General features: G+C 50.6%; 2 protein-coding genes and 1 long non-coding RNA gene across 7 annotated transcripts in view; 2 read left to right on the plus strand and 1 right to left on the minus strand.

Moving 5' to 3' along the window:
• LOC137304354 (uncharacterized) overlaps positions 1-13920 on the minus strand; it is a 14379-nt gene extending 459 nt beyond the window's left edge. The window contains exons 1-2 of the long non-coding RNA XR_010958563.1: positions 13428-13920; positions 1-59 (exon numbers count right to left, since the gene is read on the minus strand). The exon at positions 1-59 is cut by the window's left edge and continues 459 nt beyond it. This is a non-coding gene — a long non-coding RNA (uncharacterized lncRNA). The remainder of the gene's footprint in view (positions 60-13427) is intronic.
• Positions 1345-6146, plus strand: LOC137304352 (interleukin-27 receptor subunit alpha-like). Its single transcript, XM_067972911.1, has 4 exons — positions 1345-1502; positions 2862-2961; positions 4350-4437; positions 5109-6146. Exons 1-4 carry the CDS (start codon positions 1403-1405, stop codon positions 5496-5498), a joined length of 678 nt encoding a protein of 225 aa, XP_067829012.1. The 5' UTR covers positions 1345-1402; the 3' UTR covers positions 5499-6146.
• The window catches only part of LOC137304351 (transportin-2), a 41158-nt gene continuing 31895 nt past the window's right edge, over positions 13741-23003 (plus strand). Inside the window, exons 1-4 of one of the 5 annotated variants that reach the window (XM_067972906.1) lie at positions 13741-13846; positions 18307-18419; positions 21018-21093; positions 21753-21902. In XM_067972906.1, coding sequence (XP_067829007.1) covers positions 18321-18419; positions 21018-21093; positions 21753-21902 — 325 coding nt within the window. In that variant the 5' untranslated portion in view covers positions 13741-13846; positions 18307-18320. Of the gene's footprint in view, positions 13847-14029; positions 14056-14762; positions 14781-15183; positions 15319-15659; positions 15746-18306; positions 18420-21017; positions 21094-21752; positions 21903-23003 lie in introns of those variants that run through there. The other 4 variants (XM_067972909.1, XM_067972910.1, XM_067972908.1 and 1 more) reach the window with 4 other exon arrangements.

Consider the following 23003-nt stretch of genomic DNA (forward strand, 5'->3'; position numbering starts at 1 on the left):
TAGTGCCGTGGTATCTGTATAAAGTTCAGGGGCAGCTCCAGGACACGTGGAGGTCATTTCTGAGCATGTAGAAAATGAATAAAAAATGATTCCTCAAAGGAATTTAAAGGTCATCTTTGGAAGCCAAGTGGCTGCTGTTCTCTGGTTCATAGTGAAATGAATAACTTTCTTGTACACTTTTACTTAACAGCAGGCCTACATCTTTAATATTCTCCCCTCTGCACTGAGGACAGTGGTCTGTGATTTCCCTGGGCACTGACAGCCCTCTAGTGGCCATTCTTCAGGTACAACCTAGACAGTGAGTGTAGGTGGGCTATTTGAGCGTGAAGACCATCACAGCCGAGCCCAATTCAGCCCTTAACTAATGGCCACTAAGTTAATTCCTGGGATGACAGGGTTGTCCTATGAGGAGAGGTTGAGTAGAATGGGCATATACTCTCTGGAGTTTAGAAGAATGAGAGATGATCTCATTGAAACATATAAGATTCTGAGGGGGTTTGACAGGGTAGATGCTGAGAGGTTGTTTCCCATGGCTGGAGAGTCTAGAACTAGGGGGCATGGTCTCAGGATAAGGGGTCAGCCATTTAAGACTGAAATAAGGAGGAATTTCTTCACTCAGAGGGTTGTGAATCTTTGGAATTCTCTACCCCAGAGGATGTGGATACTGAGTCGTTGAATATATTCAAGGCTGAGATAGACAGATTTCTGGACTCTAAGGAATCAAGAGATAGGGGGATTGGGCAGGAAAGTGGAGTTGAGTTCGAAGATCAGCCGTGATCTGATTGAATGGCGGAACGGACTCGAGGGGCCATGTGACCTACTTCTGCTCCTATTTCTTATGTTCTCTCTCTGGTTCCTGCCACGCTATTATGGCTGTGGCAAAGACACTCATCCATCATGCAGTCAGGGCCAGGTGCCTCTGCTCTGCTTTTCTGACACCGGATGTGAGTGTAGCCACCCCAGCTAAACGTGTTATTGTCTGTCTGCCTACCGTGAAATCCCAGTCTGGGCTGTGATAGCTGTGATTGGCCACAGCACCCAGGTTTGGGAGAGAGAATAATCCAGGGGTCCTGATCGCGGTCAGTGACTCTTGCTGAATGTTGGGTGAGAGCAGGATCGAGCTTGGCTGTGAAACTCCCCCCACAGTTAAATAATCTGCAACACTCACTCATCTGGGCTCACACCTGACGATTGACCACTGGGGTGAGGTACTGGAGGGCAGACAGCCCCTGTGAAACCCGCACACCAGCTCCATGAGGGAGGGGTTTATAAATATAATTCTCCTGTCTCTGGTCCTTTTCATCAATATTATAACAAGGGGAGAGAGTCTTCAGGTCAGTAAAACCCTTTGTTCTTTCTCACAGCTCGCAATATAAGCTGTACATTACACAGTCACACGCTGATGGACTTGGAGCCTCTGAGCACCTACACCATTTGGATGACAGCGTCCACCAAGGTGGGAGAGGGTACGAAGGGTCCAAATCTCAAGTTCACAACGCAAGGTACCGTCACATGGGGAAGGGGGCAGAGGGCGGGAGTTTGGGAGGAATGTGTTGATGGCGCTTCCAGCTTTCAAAATGGACACAGTGCAGAGCCCGGGGAGACCCCACAGACCCGGGGAAACCCCCAGTACTTTCCAGTGTAATACTCTTCCTGGACAATGATTGGCAGGGGAGGTTATACTGACCCCCCACCCCGACTGAGCCACCCATGGACCCTGCGGATGGCAGAGTTTGATGTAGATCAGGCCCCTCCTGAATCAAGGAAAACAAAAGACTTGTATTCGTACAGCACATTATCACATCTCAGAATATTCACAGCCAATGAATGATTTTGAATTACAATTACTGTTGTTCCGTAGGCTGCAGCCATTCTTGCACAGCAAGAGCCCACAAACAGCACTGAAGTAAAAGCCCAGTCAATCTGATTTTTGGCAGTGTTGTTTGAGAGATGAATGTTGGCTAGGACACTGGGAAAACTCCCTCGTCCTCTTCAAATAGATATTTTGTACATCCGTTGGAACAGGCAGATGGGGCCTCAGTTTAATGTTTCACCCGCCAGCGCGGCGCTCCCTCGGTGCCGCCCCCCTCCGCCAGCGCGGCGCTCCCTCGGTGCCGCCCCCCTCCGCCAGCGCGGCGCTCCCTCGGTGCCGCCCCCCTCCGCCAGCGCGGCGCTCCCTCGGTGCCGCCCCCCTCCGCCAGCGCGGCGCTCCCTCGGTGCCGCCCCCCTCCGCCAGCGCGGCGCTCCCTCGGTGCCGCCCCCCTCCGCCAGCGCGGCGCTCCCTCGGTGCCGCCCCCCTCCGCCAGCGCGGCGCTCCCTCGGTGCCGCCGCCCCCCCCCCCCCCCCGCCAGCGCGGCGCTCCCTCGGTGCCGTGCCGCCCCCCCCCCCCCCCCGCCAGCGCGGCGCTCCCTCGGTGCCGCGCCGCCGCCCACCCCCCGCCAGCGCGGCGCTCCCTCGGTCCCGCCCCCCCCCGCCAGCGCGGCGCTCCCTCGGTCCCGCCCCCCGCCAGCGCGGCGCTCCCTCGGTGCCGCCCCGCCCCCCGCCAGCGCGGCGCTCCCTCGTTGCCGCCCCCGCCAGCGCGGCGCTCCCTCGGTGCTGCCCCCCCCCCACCAGCGCGGTGCTCCCCCGGTACCGCATTCGATTGTCAGCCAGGATTATGTGCTCAAGTCCTGGAGTGGGGCTTGAACCGACGACCTTCGGACTCGGGAGAGTGCTCCCACTGAGAAAATTATTGGAAAAACACAAAGGCAGCTGATGGTGACTAGTGTGTTAGAGAGTCTGGTCGCCGGGAAAGGTGGAGTGCCCTCACGGTGAGATAGCCATGTGTTTGGGTTCTAACACTGCTTTTCTGTTGTGTTCAGCTTCACAGATTGTGATCTGGAAGATCCTGGTGCTGGTGTTCGTGTTTCTGTCGATTGTAGCTATTTGCATCCTTTTCGGAAGATGTTACTATCAACTAAGGTGAGTCAGTCCCTTCCGATTCACTGCACGTTCACACCTTGGAGAAAATGACCGAGAGCTGGCAAAGGTACAGTCAGGTGTGTTTGTATTTGTGAGTCTTTGTACCTTTGTTCTTGCGTGTAAGTGGGCATGAATGCTCATGTGAATACACGTGCGTTGATGTGTGCTTGCATGTGTATTTGAGGGTGTGTACGTTTATGCGAGTATGGATGCTTGTGTGTGCGCGTGTGGACTTGGCGGCTGTCTGTAAACACTATCGTGTTACTGCAATAATCCGACATTTGCCCTCGCTTCATCCTTTGTTGTCTTTTCTCTAACACTGGGGTCAGATTTGCCCCAAGGTAGGGATAGAAACAGAGTGGGTACACTTCTTCTGCTCGGGTCAAGGTGAGTGAGACTTGCACTAAGTTCCAGTCCCTGCATAGGGCCAAAGATCTGCCAGCACTCTCCACAAATATCTTGCTGATTTCCAGACGATATTGCACGGGTGCTGCAGTGAGTTTGCGCTGCCCATGACATCCAGCAGTTATGGGAGGAGTTGAATTTATCAGGACAGGTGGGCTGTTTCTGCACTGGGTGTACATTAAGTTAATGATCTCTAGCCCTGTCAGATCCGCTGTACTGCATTTGAACGGGGGTGTTCTGTGGTTGTGCGAAGATGCCGGTACTTTCCCCAATCACCTGTGTCACCGACTGCCCAGCCGTGTGTGAGAACTTTCAAAGAGTTGATGCTGGACACCTTTCCCCCCAGCACCTGAAGAACAAAAACACCACTGGTTTCTAAATGGTCAGAAGGCACCTTGTACTGACCTAAGGATTTGACAGGGTAGATAGAGAGAAACTTTTTTTTTACCCAGAGTAGATAGAATGTGGAAATTGCTACCACAAGGAGTAGTTGAGGCAACTAGCATAGATGCATTTAAAGGGAAGCTTGATCAGTACATGAGGGAGGGAGGAATAGAAGGAGATGTTGATCGGGTTAGGTGAAATAGGGTGGGAGGAGGCTCATGCAGAGCAAAGACCTGTTGGGCCGAATGGCCTGTTTCTGTGCTGTAAATTCTATGTAGATTATTTCCTCTGGTGGGGGCACAACCTTAAAATTAGAGTTAGGCTGTTCAGGGGTGATGTCAGGGAGCCCTTCCTCACACAAAGGGGAGTGGAAATCTGGAACTCTCTCCCTCAAAAAGCTGTTTGAGGCTGGGGGTCAATTGAAAATTTCAAAACTGAGATTGATAGATTTTGTTAGGCAAGGGTATTAAGGAATATGGAACCAAGATGGAGTTAAGATTCAGATCAGCCATGATCTAATTGAATGGCGGAACAGGCTCGAGGGGCTGAATGGCCTCCTCCTGTTCACATGTTCCCATGACCTGCCGCATGTTTTTCAGGACACAAAGCCTCACCTCCATCTTCTTACCTCAGTGGTGCTTCCAGAAAATCCCAGATCCAGGAAACAGCAGAGCTGGGCTCCAGCAGGTGAGGACTTCCATGTGTTTTAATCAAACTTCCCCTGGTGGTTCAGGGAGTAACCCAGAATTGAACACAACACATCACCACAGCATCACACATCACAACACCCCTCCTTTTCCTCTTCAGTATGGCAAAGACAACTGATGGGCTAAGTTGCTTTTTAAGGCTTTTTAAACTCTGATTTTTTGTCCCCTAGCCCATGGTGACACTTCTTTTTAACTGTCCCCATCCCTTTAAATTTAACTTGTATACTATTTTCCTCCACATGCCCACCGAAGTCATCCCGAGATCACTCCCAAGTCTGCACCTGGTGCTGTGAGTAATTATTAGCTTTGAACGGAGAATTGAGAGCTATTAGCACTTGGCCTCACAGGCAGGATTTGCACCCGTTCTAAACCATGTAGAACCAACTTCGACCTGAAGTGTGGACTCCTACATGAAGAATGGGTGTGGTACTGGAGGTGATGGGCACCCATGGCACCTGCACTCCTCAGAGAGTCAGAGCCTTCAGGAGTTAAAGGGGAGAATGTTGTCAAGAAAAAGTGGGCTCCACTCATAGGGAAGCAAAGCAGATAGAGAAATCTTGAACTATTGGCTGTGATGTAACTTCCATGTGACACCAAACTGCCTTTGACTCTGTGTACTGATGGTAACTTTGTTCCTCTATCTACCTTCAGCACCATTACATGCCAGGTGTTCTTGGGATGATGGAGAATGAGCCAGTGATTGTTGAAGTGGAAGAGACTGCACCTGAGGATAAGGTACAGGTTCCATTGATAATTAGTAACAGTCCCGCTCTGGCAGGAGACAGGGGCTCAAGCACTGAAGATCCATACTGGACAAGCGCACCATCTCAGGGTGTAGACAACTCTCAGGAGGCCTCCGTGCGTCTGGATCAGCGCCTCGCCGATCAGTCCTTCCTCACAAAATTACCTGGGGGAACCTGCTTCATCTCCGGCTATGAGAAACATTTCATGCCATCACCGGAAGATCTGCTTGCCGATGAATGGCAGTTCGATAGCAAGGAAGAGTGCCTGGGGATGGGGGACACCATCGGTGACCTTTAACCCCCAGGATACCTGAAACGTATCGGAGCTCCTCCAGAGAATCTCAACACGTGACGCAAACCAACTTGTGGTGCTGTTAGTCTTGGCATGCCTGAAGTCAGGTTTAGCAAATCTAGTCAGGACAGATAAGGGAGGCCATTAGGCCCATCGAGCTCAGCCTTCCATAGAAACCTACGCCCTCCCATTGCAGCATCCAACCCTTCCTTACACAATTCCAGGATTTGTACCTTCCCTACTGAGTGTCCATGTCAGGCCTCGCCTGCTCTTTTTGTGAAGGAGAACTTCCTGAACCTGCAGACCATCCCCATGAATTACGTTAAAGTAATTTTCCAAATGTTGCTGTTCCATACCATTTGCCATCTTATATAGCTCGGTAAAGTCAGCTCCTGGTTATCTCCTTTCGAGACACAAAGCCCAAGGCACTCCTGACACCTCAGTTCTCTGACATGGGCTCCGCCTCATGACTCTGCTCTGCTTCCAAGGGCCTGAATATCTCCTAATCACTGGCTTCAGATTTAATTTTTAAAAAATTATCTGTAAATTCTTTACTGTTTGAATATTATAAAAGTCAAAATAGAGAATTGTAAAGAACAGTCATTTTCTAAAATAGGTATTCTGGCAATAAAAAGATAATCGTTATTTTTTTAATGCAGATTCAGAGACTTTTATTATCAACTCAAATGTAATTTCAGAAAACTTTTTGTTATGTTTTATTTCGGAGTCAAATACTTTAGGCCAAATGAAAATCTCCCAGTGGTAGCCCCTCCCTTCAAGGATGGGCACTGCGGATATACACTGTCCATACACGTGCTGTCTGCACACAGGTGGTCCATACACACACATACTGCACGTATACACGTTTCCCCTGCAAAGCACTGTCTACGGTGCTGCCCACGCAGGGCACTGCCTGTAAATGCTGCCCACACACAGCACTGCCAAATGTGGTGCTGTACAGGGTGTCAGTTTGGCTCAGTTAGTATCAATCATCTCTGAATTAGAACATTGAATCCAAGCTCAACTCCTGCACTTGAGCACATAATCTAGGCTGACAGCTCCAGTGCAGTACTGAGGGAGTGCTGCGCTGTCAGAGCGATACCCGAGGGCACAATAAGGTGCTATACAAATGCAACTTCTTTCTATTGCCCACACACAGCATTGCTCACCTGCGGCACTGCCTGTACATAGGACTTTACGCAAACAACACTGCCCACATATAACGGTGCCTGTATATGGTGCTGCTCAAGGAGATTACAAGGTTCTGATGTGATTAAACAGATCGTGCCCCCAACTGATTATTTGGCAAGGTAGCTCCCACTCACCTGTGATAGAATCATGGAATGGTTTCAGTACAGAAACATAGAAAATAGGAGCAAGAGTAGGCCATTCGGCCCTTCGGGCCTGCTCCACCATTCAAAATGATCATGGCTGATCGTCTAACTCAGTACCCTGTTCCTGCTTTTTCCCCATAATCCCTTGATCCCTTTAGCATTAAGAAATATATCTATCTCCTTCTTGAATACATCTAATGACTTGGCCTCCACTGCCTTCTGTGGTAGAGAATTCCACAGGTTCACCACCCTCTGAGTGAAGAAATTTCTCCTCATCTCAGTTCTAAATGGCATCCCCCGTATCCTGAGACTGTGACCTCTGGTTCTGGACTCCCCAGCCATCGGGAACATCCGCCCTGCATCTAGTCTGTCTAGTCCTGTTAGAATTTTATATGTTTTGATGAGATCACCTCTCATTCTTCTAAACTCTAGTGAATACAGGCCTAGCCGACCCAATCTCTCCTCATACGTCAGTCCTGCCATCCCAGGAATCAGTCTGGTAAACCTTCGTTGCACTCCCTCCATGGCAAGGACATCCTTCCTCAGATAAGGAGACCAAAACTGCACACAATACTCCAGGTGTGGTCTCACCAAGGCCCTGTATAACTGCAGTAAGACATCTCTGCTCCTGTACTCAAATCCTCTTGCAATGAAGGCCAACATATCATTCCCCTTCCTAACTGCTTGCTGCACCTGAATGCTCGCTTTCAGCGACTGGTGTACAAGGACACCCAGGTCTTGTTGCACCTCCCCTTTTCCCAATCTATCACCATTCAGATAGTCTGCCTTTCTGTTTTTACAACCAAAGTGGATAACCTCACATTTATCCACGTTATACTGCATCTGCCATGTTCTTGCCCACTCACCCAACTTGTCTAAATCACATTGGAGCCTCTTTGCATCCTCCTCACAGCTCACATTCCACCCCAGCTTTGTGTCGTCTGCAAACTTGGAAATGTTACATTTAGTTCCCTCATCCAAATCATTGATATATATTGTGAATAGCTGGGGCCCAAGCACTGATCCCTGCGGTACCCCACTAGTCACTTCCTACACTCTGTTTCCTGTCTGTCAACCAATTCTCAATCCATGCCAGTATATTCCCCCCAATCCTATGTGCTTTAATTTTGCACACTAACCTCTTGAGTGGGACCTTATCAAAAGCCTCCTGAAAATCCAAATACACCACATCCACTGGTTCTCCCCTATCTATTCTACTAGTTACATCCTCAAAAAACTCCAGCAGATTTGTTAAGCATGATTTCCCTTTCATAAACCCATGCTGACCTTGTCCAATCCCGTTAATGCCCTCCAAGTGTCCAGTTATCACATCTTTTACAATTGACTCTAGCATTTTCCCCACTACTGATGTTAGGCTAACTGGTCTGTAATTCCCTGTTTTTTCTCCCTCCTTTTTTAAATAGTGGGGTTACATTTGCCACCCTCCAATCTGTAGGAACTGTTCCAGAGTCTATAGAATTTTGGAAGATGATCACCAATGCATCCACTATTTCCAGGGCCACTTCCTTTAGTACTCTGGGATGTAGATTATCAGGCCCTGGGGATTTGTCAGCCTTTAGCCCCATTAATTTCCCCAGCACTTTTTTTTTACTAATACTGGTTTCCTTCAGTTCCTCCCTCTCACTAGACCCTTGGTTCCCTAACATTTCTGGCAGGTTATTTGTCGTCCTCTGTGAAGACAGAACCAAAGTATGTGTTTAATTGTTCTGCCATTTCTTTGTTCCCCATTATAATTTCCCCCATTTCTGACTGTAAGGGACCTACATTTGTCTTCACTAATCTTTTTCTCTTGACATATTTATAGACGCTTTTACAGTCAGTTTTTATGTTCCCTGCTAGTTTACTCTCATACTCTATTTTTCCCCTCTTAATCAATCTCTTTGTTCTCCTTTGCTGAATTCTAAACTGCTCCCAATCCTCAGGCTTGCCGCTTTTTCTGGCAATTTTATATGCCTCCTCTTTGGATCTAATACTATCCCTAATTTCTTTTGTAAGCCACGATTGAGCCACCTTTCCTGTTTTATTTTTGGGCCAGACAGGAATGAATAATTGTTGTAATTCCTGCACACGTTGTTTAAATATTAGCCATTGCCTATCCACCGTCATTCCTTGTAGTAAAGTTCCCCAATCTATCATAGCCAACTCGCACCTCATACTTTCGTAATTTCCTTTATTTAGATTCAGGATCCTAGTTTCGGATTCAACTACTTCACTCTCCATCTTAATGAGGAATTCTATCATGTTATGGTCGCTCTTCCCTAAGGGACCATGCACAACAAGATTGTTAATTAATCCTTTCTCATTGCACAATACCCAGTCTAGGATCGCCTGTTCTCTAGTTGGTTCCTCAACGTATTGGTCTAGAAAACCATCACGTACACACTCCAGGAATTCCTCCCCCACAGTATTATTACTAATTTGGTTTGACCAATCTATATGTATATTAAAGTCACCCATGATTATAGTTGTACCCTTCTTGCATGCATCTCTAATCTCCTGTTTAATACCCGCCCCTATATCTCCACTACTGTTTGGGGGCCTATAGACAACCCCCACCAACGTTTTCTGCCCCTTGGTGTTTCCTAGTTCCACCCATACAGATTCCACATCATGATTTTCCGAGCCAATATCCTTCCTCACTATTGCATTGATTTCCTCCTTTACTAACAACGCTACCCCACCTCCTTTCCCTTTTTGCCTGTCCTTTCTAAATATTGAATACCCCTGGATGTTCAGTTCCCATCCTTGGTCACCCTGCAGCCATGTCTCCACAATCGCAACTATATCATAACCGTTAATATCTATCTGCGCTGTTAATTCACCTACCTTATTGCGAATGCTCCGCGCATTAAGACACAATGCCTTTAGACTTGTCTTTTTAAGATTGCTAGTCATCTTAGTTTTATTTTGCGCTATGGCCCTATTTGTTTTTTGCCCTTGTTTTCTCTGCCTTTCACTATTGCTTCTTCCCTTTCTGTCTTTTGTTTCTATCCTTGTTTCCCCCTCCTCTGTCTCCCTGCTCAGGTTCCCATCCCCCTGCCATTCTAGTTTAAACCAACAGCACTAGCAAACACCCCCGCGAGGACATCAGTCCCGGTCCTGCTCGGGTGTAACCCATCCCGCTTGTACAGGTCCCAATGTCCCAGGAATCTAAATCCCTCCCTCCTACACCATCCCTGCAGCCACGCATTCATCTGGTCTATTCTCCTGTTCCTATGCTCACCAGCACGTGACACTGGTAGTAATCCTGAGATCACTACCTTTGAGATCCTGCTTTTTAATTTATCTCCTAACTCCTTAAATTCACCTTGCATGACCTCATCCCTTTTTTTAACCTATGTCGTTGGTACCGATATGGACCACGACTACTGGCTGTTCTCCCTCCCCCTCCAGAATGCCCTGCAGTTGCTCCGTGACATCCTTGAACCTAGCACCAGGGAGGCAACATACCATCCTGGAGTCACGTTTGCGGCCACAGAAATGTCTATCTGTTCCCCTTACAATTGAATCCCCTATCACTATAGCCCTGCCAGTCTTATTCCTCCCCTCCTGTGCAGCAGAGGTGGTGCCACGAACTTGGCTCTTACTGCTTTCCCCTGATAAGTCATTTCCTCCAACAGTATCCAAAGCAGTATATCTGTTTGAGAGGGAGATGGCCCCAGGGGACTCCTGCTCTACCTGCCTAGTCCTTTTACTCTGCCTGGCGGTCACCCATTTCCTTTCTGCCTGCGTAATCTTTACCTGCGGTGTGACCACCTCACTGAACGTGCTATCCACGATAATCTCAGCATCACGGATGCTCCACAGTGAATTCACCCACAGCTCCAGCTCCGAAATGCGGTTAGCCAGTAGCTGCAGCTGGACACGCTTCCTGCACACATGGTTGCCAGGGACACCAGTAGTGTCCATGACTTCCCACATAGAGCAGGAGGAGCATATCACGGGTGCGAGCTCTGCTGCCATGACTTGCCTTAGATTTACACTGCATTCACCTCTTGGACTCTCTTCCTGCTCTCGGGACTCTCCTTTTATACTGTGCTCACCTCTCGGACTCTCCTCTCGCTCTCGGACTCTCGTTTTACACCGCGCTCACTTCTCAGACTCTCCTTTTGCACTGCGCTCACCTCTCGGACTCTCCTTTCACATTGCGCTCACCTCTCGGACTCTCCTTTCACACTGCGCTCACCTCTCGGACTCTCCTTTCACACTGCGCTCACCTCTCGGACTCTCCTTTCACACTGCGCTCACCTCTCGGACTCTCCTTTCACACTGCGCTCACCTCTCGGACTCTCCTTTCACACTGCGCTCACCTCTCGGACTCTCCTTTCACACTGCGCTCACCTCTCGGACTCTCCTTTTACACTGCGCTCACTTCTCGGATTCTCCTCTCGGACTCTCCTTTTACACTGCGCTCACTTCTCGGACTCTCCGTCCGCTCTCGGGACTCTCCTTTTACACTGCACTCACCACTCGGACTCATCAAACCCGTGCCGGCTCTTTGTAAGAGCAGTCCAGTTAGTCTCATTCCCCTGCTCTTTCCCCATAGCCCTGCAAGCGTTTTCCCTTCAAGTATTTATCCAATTCCTTTTTGAAAGCCACGACTGAATCTGCTTCCACCACACTTTCAGGCAGTGCATTCCAGATCATAACTACTTGCTATTTAAAAAAAGATTTTCCTCATGTCGCCATATGGTTCTTTTGCCAATCACCTTAAATCTGTGTCCTCTGATTCTCGACCCTTCCACCAATGGGAACAGTTTCTCTTTATTTACTTTATCTAAACCCATCATGATTTTGAACACTTCTATCAAATCTCCTCTTAACCTTCTCTGCTTTAAGGAGAATAACCCCAGCTTCTCCAGTCTATCCACGTAACTGAAGTCCCTCATCCCTGGAACCATTCTAGTAAATCTTTTCTGCAACTTCATAAGGCCTTCACATCTTTCCTAAAATGCGGTACCCAGAATTGGACACAATACTCCAGTTGTGGCCAAAGCAGTGTTTTAGAAAGGTTCAATATAACGTCCTTGCTTTTGTACTCTATGCCTCTATTTATAAAGCCCAGGATCCCGTATGTTTTTTTAACCGCTTTCTCAACCTATCCTGCCACCTTCAAAGATTTGTGCACAGATACCCCCAGATCTCTCTATTCCTGCATCCCCTTTTAGAATTGTGCCATTTAGTTTATATTGCCTCTCCTTATTCTTTCTGCTAAAATATATCACTTCGCAGTTAAATTTCATCTGCCATATGTCAGTCCATTCCACCAGCCTGTCTATATCCTCTTGAAGTCTATCACTATCCTCCTCACTGTTTACTACACTACCAAGTTTGTGTCATCTGTAAATTTTGAAATTTTGCCCTGTACTCCCAAGTCCAGGTCATTAATATATATCAAGAAAAGCAGTGGTCTTAGAATCATAGAATGGTGACTGTGCAGAAGGAGGCCATTCGGCCCATCGAGCCTGCATCAGCTCTCTGCAAGAGCAATCCAGCTAGTCCCGCTCTTTCCCCGTAGCCCTGCAAATTTTTCTCCTTCAGGTACCTATCTAATTCCTTTTTGAAAGCCACAATTAACCCTGCTTCCACCACCCTTTCAGGTAGTGCATTCCAGATGTTAACCACTCGCTGCGTAAAAAAGTTTTTCCTCATGTCGCCTTTGGTTCTTTTGCCAACCATCTTAAACCTGTGTACTATGACTCGCGAGGGACCCCAGTCAGTGTTCGGATAGCTCCCTGAGAGAGAGAGACTGAGGGGCACCAGTCAGTGCACTGATATCTCCCTGGGAGACTGAGGGACGCTGGTCAGAACACGGATATCTTCCTGGGAGACTGAGGGGCACCAGTCAGTGTAGAGATATCTCGTGAGAGAGACTGAGGGACACTGGTCAGACTCCTGTGTAACAGTCCAGGATTCCTTGAGCTGTGATCGATGCAGCTATTGGTGGGACCAGGCAGACCCCCTGTTAATAACCTGTGAGAGATTCCCTAAACCAGTGGCTCTGTGCATAGCTACACTACTGACCTAAACAGACAAGCCCCAGTCTGAGCTGAATTATCTGATCTCAACTGGGGCTGCAGTTTGGATGCTATATTGCCCCTGGGCTGTGATGCCCTTCATGTTGAACAGCCTGTGAACATTTGCTGTACAGGCTACGTTAGGAATGATGATTTGGGATTGTACTCCAGCAAGGTAATAGGGAAGAAGATTGGTGCTGGGCAGGTTTTGGTGATATTTGCTGCCTATGGTTCTATGGTTCACTGAAGGACGGTATAAAATAATGAGGCACACATTTGATGGAGCTGTTAGCAAGAGGGTTAGCGATATAAGTAGGCTGGAGGGGATGCCCTGACCCCATTACTGACCTTCAGGTTCCCCCTCAATTTGAGGGTCTGGTCCCACTTCTGGACAATTGCTCATTTTTTAATAGACACATCTCATTCCTTCCAGTCCATCACCAAGAGTCCCCACTTCCATCTATGTAACCTCACTCATCTCCATCCCCATCCCACACTTTGTAACTCTCTCCCTCCACCTTGTTTCTTCCTTCCCCATCTGCAAAAGCCTCCTTCAAACCTACCTTATCGACTGAGTTTCCAAGTCACATCTCCGACCCGTCTGGTCCTGCTCCAGTCTGGAATTCTTTGCCCCGTTAAAGGAGCTCTTATATATTTTTATATAAATATAAATAACTGGGAGTTGTTATTCCTTAGATTACTGGGGTTATTTGTAGGAAGAGGAATAACTGAAGGTTAGTGACCGATTCGGCGATAATGGGCATTGGCGGGTGGGTGAGACGCGCTGAGCCACAGGCCCCGTTTCCCTGGTAACAGTGGGGGAGGGGGCCGCGCGGGGGCCGCTGGGAGAGTGGTGTCGGCCCGGCCTCGGACACGTGGTGAAAGGCGGCGGCTCGGATTGGCGGGAGAGAATTTAAACCCGGGCACGGGCTGCGGCGCGAGCGGCCGAGAGACGGAGCGAGAGAGAGGCCGGGGACAGAGGGTGAGAGAGGCCCGGGGACAGAGGGTGAGAGAGGCCGGGGACAGAGGGTGAGAGAGGCCGGGGACAGAGGGTGAGAGAGGCCCGGGGACAGAGGGTGAGAGAGGCCGGGGACAGAGGGTGAGAGAGGCCGGGGACAGAGGGTGAGAGAGGCCGGGGACAGAGGGTGAGAGAGGCCGGGGACAGAGGGTGAGAGAGGCCGGGGACAGAGGGTGAGAGAGGCCGGGGACCGGGCCCGGGGACAGAGGGTGAGAGAGGCCGGGGCCCGGGGACAGAGGGTGAGAGAGGCCGGGGCCCGGGGACAGAGGGTGAGAGAGGCCGGGGCCCGGGGACAGAGGGTGAGAGAGGCCCGGGGACAGAGGGTGAGAGAGGCCCGGGGACAGAGGGTGAGAGAGGCCCGGGGACAGAGGGTGAGAGAGGCCCGGGGACAGAGGGTGAGAGAGGCCCGGGGACAGAGGGTGAGAGGGGCCCGGGGACAGAGGGTGAGGGGGGCCCGGGGACAGAGGGTGAGGGGGGCCCGGGGACAGAGGGTGAGGGGGGCCCGGGGACAGAGGGTGAGGGGGGCCCGGGGACAGAGGGTGAGGGGGGCCCGGGGACAGAGGGTGAGGGGGGCCCGGGGACAGAGGGTGAGGGGGGCCCGGGGACAGAGGGTGAGGGGGGCCCGGGGACAGAGGGTGAGGGGGGCCCGGGGACAGAGGGTGAGGGGGGCCCGGGGACAGAGGGTGAGGGGGGCCCGGGGACAGAGGGTGAGGGGGGCCCGGGGACAGAGGGTGAGGGGGGCCCGGGGACAGAGGGTGAGGGGGGCCCGGGGACAGAGGGTGAGGGGGGCCCGGGGACAGAGGGTGAGGGGGGCCCGGGGACAGAGGGTGAGGGGGGCCCGGGGACAGAGGGTGAGGGGGGCCCGGGGACAGAGGGTGAGGGGGGCCGGGGACCGAGGGTGAGGGAGGCCGGGGCCCGGGGACAGAGGGTGAGGGAAGCCGGGGATGGAGAGAGAGGGAGGCCGGGGATAGAGAGAGGGTGAGCGAGACCGGGGAAAGAGGGCCCTGGGGATGGATGGATAGAGAGAGGGTGAGTGACCGGGGCCCGGGGGTGAGAGAGAGACCGGGAGGAGAGAGAGCCGGGGGGGAGGAGGCCCGGTACCGAGGGGAGAGGGACCGGGACCCGGGGGGGGGGGGGAAGAGGCCGAGAGTGGCCGAGCGGGGGTGGGGGGTGAGAGAGCGGGGCCCGGGGAGGGGGTGACCGGCGGGAGATTTTGCTTTCGGCCGAGCCCGCGGCCTTCGGTCATGTCCCGCCCGCTCGGACGGGGCTGGTCACCTGTAGGCCTCAGGCCTCGCACAGCCCATCCCACTTCCCGCCTCCCGGATCTGACTTCCCTATCATCACCGGCGTCGCGTACTAGGCGAGCCCGGGACCGGCGCCCTCACACCTGGCCTGATCACTACGCGAGTCCAGGGCTTGGTGGTTTGTCCAGGCCGGTGCGGCAGCTTCTGCAGCGGGGGAGCGGGCAACGTGCCCGGGGAGCCGCGCGGCCCCGAGGCGGGAGTGGGGCGGTTACTGGGAATTGGTTTTATGCAAAACGGGCCCTGGAGACCCCTGGCTTCGGTGAGGGGGCTTGGGGGAGAGGGCCAGGGTAGTGTGACAGGCCGGGGGTTGGTTACAGGGCCTGGGGGAGAGGGGCTGAGATTGGGCGGGGGGTAATGCTGCCCCCTCGGGGCTTGGAGTCAGGGCCGGGATGCCCGGGGCTTGCGTTCTGCTCCTTGGCTACAGCTGGTTGGATGGGGAGCGGTGATCAGGCCGCAGAGGCGGCCCTGGGGTCTGTATTACTCGAGCAGCGGCACACAGGCCAGCTGGGCCCGGACTGACCGCTCGGGGTCTGAGTGTCCGAAGTATCCCGGTTACAGGGTGAGCCGCTGGGGCCTGCGGGATGGGACAGGGGGGGATTCGGGTTCTATGAACATCTAATGCCCGCATTTATACAACGTCTTTCAAATAAATCTAAAGTATTAAAAACAAAGCCAACCCCTTTCAGTTGGACTGGGCAAAAGTCAGTTCTGCTTATTCAGGAGAATCTTATTTGATTCTCTTTCCTCCTCCCTACTTCTACACCGCCAGTGTAGACCAGATCCTGTGCCATGCATCTAAAGGGGTTTGATAACCTCCCCAGTGAAGTATAGATTGTGTACCTTAGCTACCTAACGCCAACAAAGACATCGCCTGTCTTAAAATCCACCCTAGAGATTGAGAACCCGGGTATAGAGCTGATGCTTGGCCTCTGAGCCAGTGCGTATGTTGACGGTAACATCTGCACCCAGTGTAAGTGACTAAAAGGAAAGGCAGACCCTTCAGATCTAAATAGACAAAGTGGAACAAAATGTACAGCAGTGTCTGAACGAGAGAGGTTCATGTCTGCGTGGAACCCTTCATTAGAACTGCTGAAGTATTGGACTGGTTCTTGCTTAACTCTGCCTGTGACGGAGGGAGTGATGTAGTTGGAGGCGTTTGGGAGTCAAAACCGTAAAGTTTGCACAAAGCTGTTTTTGCCCACTAGAAACTTCACAAACAGCCCTACCAACCAAGTCCGGTGTCCAGGCTCTCTGTTAAACAGGCAAAACAATCCTATTTTTCTATAAAAAATTAGACACGCAAAAAGCCTGTAATTGACCAGAGGTCTGAAAATTATAAAACCATTTCCAATTTACAGAGTGACTGAGCAACAATTAAACCCTGAATGGCCTGAGGCCCTGTTTACTATGCGGCTTTACAGGGACTTGGCTTCGATCTGCCTGTAGAATAATGCATTTACATCACGTGGTATAAACACGCGCTCCCTCCTGAAAACCCTGTAACATCTGATTTTAAATCTCTGGGTTCAGTTGTTGCCTTTGTGGCCCATTCCATCTCCTGCTGTCAGCCTGGGAGCAAGCATTTTAATTTAATAATTGGTTATCTAGCTGCTGAGCAGGCTGTGCTGCAGCTCGCGTGTGTGGGGTGAGCACTTCTCCTCAGGTTGAACATGTTTTTAGTTTGAAACCTCACCCTCGGCATTGTCCATCTGTGTGAGGAGGTAGTTTGACTGGGGAGGCCTCACAACTGAACCCAGATCCTGACCACATCTGGTGTTCACACACTCCTTCCAGCAGGGGCCACTTATTGATGAGCGGGAACTCTTGAGCTTGGTAAAGGGTAGCAGAGCTTTATAACATGTCTGGGAGTTTTGTGATGACACTTCATTGGTTGGAGTAAAGTGACTGGGCAATGGATCAGAGGTCCGGAGTTTGTAGACCCATGCCAGCTGGGACCTGGGTTCAGATCACCCTAACCAGCCCCACTTGGGGCGAGTCAGTGAAATATCATCCCTTGGGCTCAAAGTCAGTGTGAGCAGAGAAGGGCCTCTTGGGAGCTTCAAATGCAGGAAACAGCTTCGAACATGGCATTGCTTTAAGCCTTTCCTGACAATCCCCAACCCTATGACTGAACTTGGGGTCTGATTGTGGGGTGGGGGAGAGGGCTGGTCAGTCAGTCTGGGTCCTGTTTCAGGTCTGATTAAAGGGGGGGGTGGGGGGGCTGGTCGGTCGATCTGGGTCCTGCTTTGCTTAGTGTACTGTGGGAGTGGTTTTGCCTGCAGTGGGATCTGTGTGTTGATGCAACTACTTGCATTTCTTTCTTTCTCTGATAGTCTTAGGGTTGTTGGTACAAGCAAAGGGAGAGGACACAGTCCAACAGTGGAATATTAAAAATAAACATCCAGCAGGTGCAGACTTTACGCTCATTCAGGAGTCAGGTGGTTTTTGGGTTGAGAGTTTGTGGGGTTTAATCGGCTTGTATGGGGTTTTTGTGCAGTGTCGTTCAGCTAGTTGAATGTCACTATGTTCAAGCAGTCTGTGGTGTAGTTGGTTTGTGGTGCACTGGATTAGTGTGCCCTCATATCTGCCCTCCTTGTACTGAAAGTTTAGTCTGAAACCTCTCTCGGCCGCACATGCAGTTTTTTTTATTAGATTAAATGCAGACCACACCTTACTGGCTTATCATGTGCCCCACCTTCGGGAAGCTTTGGGGGGTGGTGGTGATCTGGGCTGTGACTGTCTGATGCCCAATATCAAACACATTCCTTAAATAACTGGGAAGGGGGGGGCACTCCATAGAGTCAGAAGTATCCACTTCTGACTAGCTGACTGCGTGTTTTCCCCTCGCTCTACACCATCTGCTTTGGAGCACTCTCCTCAGTCCCCTCTGCTTCACCCAACCTTCAGTAGCCTCCTCAGACCATGTATCATTGAGACTTTGGTCCTGCCTCTAACTTCTCTCCTATTTTCTGATTGATTATTCATTCTCTCTGAAAGGCGTGGTACAAATGAAGGATGTAACTCTGTGTCTGGGTTCTGCCCAGCTGGCATGGCTGGGCAAACACTCTGATTCAGCCAGGTTTACAACTGTCTCAATGGCTTCCTCTCCCTTTGTTGCAGGTTCGTTATTCGTGATGGAGTGGCAGCCCGATGAACAGGGCCTTCAGCAAGTGCTTCAGCTGCTCAAAGACTCTCAGTCACCAGACACTGCAACACAGCGTGCAGTACAACAAGTATCCTATCAGTGTTCAAGAGCCACTTCACTTTTTTTTATTCGTTTATGGGATGTGGGCGTCACTGGCGAGGCCGGCATTTATTGCCCATCCCTAATCGCCCTTGAGAAGGTGGTGGTGAGCCGCCTTCTTGAACCGCTGCAGTCCGTGTGGTGAAGGTTCTCCCACAGTGCTGTTCAGAAGGGAGTTCCAGGATTTTGACCCAGCGACGATGAAGGAACGGCGATATATTTCCAAGTCGGGATGGTGTGTGACTTGGAGGGGAACGTGCAGGTGGTGTTATTCCCAAGTGCCTGCTGCTCTTGTCCTTCTAGGTGGTACAGGTCGTGGGTTTGGGAGGTGCTGTCGAAGAAGCCTTGGCGAGTTGCTGCAGTGCATCCTGTGGATGGTACACACTGCAGCCACTGTACGCCAGTGGTGAAGGGAGTGAATGTTTAGGGTGGTGGATGGGGTGCCAATCAAGCGGGCTGCTTTGTCCTGGATGGTGTCGAGCTTCTTGTGTTGTTGGAGCTGCACTCATCCAGGCAAGTGGAGAGTATTCCATCACACTCCTGGCTTGTGCCTTGTAGATGGTGGAAAGGCTTTGGGGAGTCAGGAGGTGAGTGTCTCACCGCAGAATACCCAGCCTCTGACCTGCTCTTGTAGCCACAGTATTTATATGGCTGGTCCAGTTAAGTTTCTGGTCAATGGTGACCCCCAGGATGTTGGTGGGGGATTCGGCGATGGTAATGCCGTTGAATGTCAAGGGGAGGTGGTCATTGCCTGGCACTTGTCTGGCGCGAATGTTACTTGCCACTTATCAGCCCAAACCTGGATGTTGTCCAGGTCTTGCTGCATGTGGGCTCGTACTGGAGTTCTCTTGCTTTAACCCAGCCACAGCCCTGTCCTGGCTGTCCAGCATCCCAGCCAGGCAGCTGTTCTCTGACTGTTGCTCTTCATGTGATCAAACTTTTTGAACTGAGCTCATTGCTACCTGGTTACTCTTATCATTATCAGCTGTGTAAATAAGTAGTGTTGGTGTGTGAAGAGTGTGTTCCTGAGGTGACTCTCCCTCTGGGCTGTGTGAGCACCCTGATATTTGGTGTGAACGGTGTGGTTTGTGCCATGAGGTCACACCATGTGATGTGGTTTCAATATACTAGCCCATGGAACAGCTCCCGTGTGTTTGTGCTCAGTGTCTCTTAATTTATACAGCAATCCCAGCAAGGACCAACTTGCAGCAATGAGACTGAGAAAGGGAGAGTGACACACAAGCCAATTCCCTGAAGCAGTCAAATGATCTGGTAAATAGAAAAGCATCTTAATTGTTTGCTTACCCAGGTGGGATTAAGTTTTGGGGTGTGTGTTCCTTTGCCCCCATCAATGTGAAAGGATTGGCCGCTGCCTTTTATACTTGGGGATAATTGCTTGGACGTTATGTTTTACAAAGGGCCTTATCCGCAGGTCCTTCCGACTACTCTTCTATCTTCATCCATTTAATGAGTAGGGAATTTCTGGGCAGGGTTACTGGGCCCATTAGTTTGAGGGAACGGAGTTAATGTATTGTGCTAAATCACCCCTGGATATATGATCATAGAGTGTGTGATGTGTTGAGCAACGTAGCCCGTGAGGCTGTGTGTGTTATACTGCGCTGCTGGCCATCCTTGTGGACACTGGCTTGAGGCTTGGTGGTGATTGGGGCTTTTGCAAAGTGTTTCCCTTGCTCATTGCAAGTATGCCTCAGCTTTTCACCATATATATCAATGCATGAATATAGACAGTTGCATATCGAAGTTTGCAGATGATGCTAGGTTAGGAGAAACAGTAAGAAATGCAGGTGGGAGCAGGAAATTACAGAGTGACGTGGACAGATTATGTGAATGGGCAAAGCTGTGGCAGATGATGTTCAGTGTGGGCAAATGTGAGGCTTTGGACCCAAGAATTATAAATCAGAGTATTTTCTAAATGGTGAGAAAGTAGGAACTGTGGAGAGCAAAGGGATTTGGGTGGTCGAGCTGATAAAATGTTAAAAAGGTTTGGTAGGGTAGATATGGAGAAACTATTTCCTCTGGTGAGGGAAACTAGGGGAGGTAATAAAATTAGAGCTAGGCCATGCAGGAGTGAAATCAGGAAGCACTTTTCACCCAGGGTAGTAGAAATCTGGAATCCCCCCCCCCCAAAAGGCTGTGGATCCTGGGACAATTGGGGCTTTCAAGACTGAGATCGATAGATTTTTGTTGGGTAAGATTACTGAGGGATATGGAGCAAAGATGGGTAATTGGAAGTGGTGGAGCAGGCTCGAGGCTGCAGAAATATTGGTGGAGATTCTCTGTTTAATTCAGCTCCCTTGGTCCAGTCACCATTAACTCTGGAATCAGGCCTTCAAATCCCATGGTGTGTGGATTGTGAACGGTTTTTCCTTGCGATCCTTCCCTGTTCTGAGGAGACCCGTTTTCCCTCTACTCACATCATGGAGGGAGAGGGGCGATAATTAAAGATCCTGCATTTGCTGGATTGCTTCTGTGTTGTCTTGTAGCATCTCTAATTCACGTATTAGGTGTCAGAGACGGAGGGTTTCTGTACTGTATGGCCTTATTATTCCTGAGCTTCGCTTCTCAGAAATTGGAGCAGCTGAACCAGTATCCAGACTTCAACAACTACCTGATCTTTGTCCTGACCAGACTGAAATCTGAAGGTGCTGTTAATCAAGTTATCTATTGCATTAGAAAACGGTGCACATTTCTACTTCTCGGCTTCTGTCTTGGGGCGGGGGTCGCGGTCAGTCACTGTCCAGGGGGGGTTGCGGGGTGGGGGGGGTCGCGGTCAGTCCCTGTCCAGGGGGGATGTGGGGGGGGGGGGGGGGTCGCGATCAGTCCCTGCCCGGGGGGGGATGCGGTGGGGGGTCGCGGTCAGTCCCTGCCCGGGGTGGGGGTGAGTCGCGGTCAGTCCCTGCCCGGGGTGGGGGTGGGTCGCGGTCAGTCCCTGCCCGGGGTGGGGGTGGGTCGCGGTCAGTCCCTGCCTGGGGTGGGGGTGGGTCGCGGTCAGTCCCTGCCCGGGGGGGGGGGGGGGGTGGGTCGCGGTCAGTCCCTGCCCGGGGGGGGGGGGGTGGGTCGTGGTCAGTCCCTGCCCGGGGGTGGGGGGGTGGGTCGCGGTCAGTCCCTGCCCAGTAGCGCAGGAACTCTCCGGGTGAGGAGTTCCCCTCTCCCTGTAGTGCAGTCTGTTGGTGTTTTAAAGCGTTACAGTGCTGTATTTAATAAGTAGTTAATACAAAACCCTGCGGCGAGTGTGACATGCTATGATGCTGTATTCGGGACAACTCCAGCTTGTAACATTCTGTTGCTTCTTTCCTTCCAGATGAGCCGACACGGTCCCTCAGCGGCCTCATTCTCAAGAACAACGTGAAGGCTCATTACCAGAGTTTCCCACAGGGGGTTGCTGACTTCATCAAACAGGAGTGTTTAAATAACATTGGAGATGCCTCCCCACTCATCAGAGCAACCATAGGTAACTTAATTAGCCATTGCTATGCAGCCTGCTACAGCACTAGTGTGCTGTAAATAGCTGCAGTGTGGACGCTGATAGCTGACGTCAGTAGTTGATTCATTTGTTGAATCTCCTGCTCCCAATACCTCTTAACCTGTGTTGCTGAATGAGAAAATCTCAATGTTATGAAACATTTAATGAACTACTCTGGTATTCTATCTGTTACCTTTATGTAAACAGAATCTTCAGTGAATCTGCACCACTGTGTCTAAACCATCTCCACAGAGGGCACCTTGTGTAGTTTGTGTACGTCTGGCTCTTCCTGTCTCGCTCAGTCTGGTTCCTGCTGTTGAAATTGAGGAGTGGTGGTCTGTGTCTGTTTGTGTATTGATCTATCCACGGATTGGAGAGATGTATTTCCATCTTGTTAGACTACTTGAATTTGAGGGTTATGACCCTTCTTAAAGTTTATCTTGTAATTTAGGCTGGAGACCTTACCATGAGATACTCCACCACAAGAAGTCTCTGAGCTTTATATAACATGGATAAATCATACATTGCTGGTCTGGGCCAGTTCTATCTTGCATGCAGCTGTGTGTGTAGTCATGGAGCTGCTCCAAATCTATTTTTTTTTAAAACCCTAAAGGTCCCAGGTGTACCTGACCACTGGCACATTACCCATTACGTAATTATACAGTCCCCACCACGTTTAAACTGGGCAGTGGCTTATATCGGCCAAAAAAACAATAATCCTTATCCATTTGTATTAACGTCATTTTCAAAGTTGCCGGTTATAGTGTCTTCGGTGCTCCATTTATTGTGGGCAGAAACAGCTGGTTTCTCCTCGTTATAGTGCACTGACGGTTAAAATAAAATTACCATCCCCATATTGTAGCATTTTCTGGATAATTAACACAATGCCAATTCAACCTGGAATGTGCTGTTTCTTTAATTGTGTGTTGTCTGCTACGAACACTTAAGTCTATATTAGGATAGTTGAAGTCCCCTTTATCACTATATGGCTTTTGCACCTCTGTAATTTCCCTACAAAAGTTTGCTCCTCTATCTCCTTCCCACTATTTGGTGGCCTATAGAATACACCCAGTAGTGTAATGGCACCTC

Source organism: Heptranchias perlo, chromosome 37 (genome assembly GCF_035084215.1).
Source record: "Heptranchias perlo isolate sHepPer1 chromosome 37, sHepPer1.hap1, whole genome shotgun sequence".
In the NCBI taxonomy this organism is placed as follows: Eukaryota; Metazoa; Chordata; class Chondrichthyes; order Hexanchiformes; family Hexanchidae; genus Heptranchias; species Heptranchias perlo.

Excerpts from the sequence above, each read along its gene's own strand:
- LOC137304352 (XM_067972911.1), top strand. The coding sequence starts at position 1,403 with ATGGACTTGGAGCCTCTGAGCACCTACACCATTTGGATGACAGCGTCC. Across the intron at positions 1,503-2,861 it reads TCTCAAGTTCACAACGCAAG|CTTCACAGATTGTGATCTGG; the intron begins GTACCGTCACAT and ends TGTTGTGTTCAG. Across the intron at positions 4,438-5,108 it reads GCAGAGCTGGGCTCCAGCAG|CACCATTACATGCCAGGTGT; the intron begins GTGAGGACTTCC and ends ATCTACCTTCAG.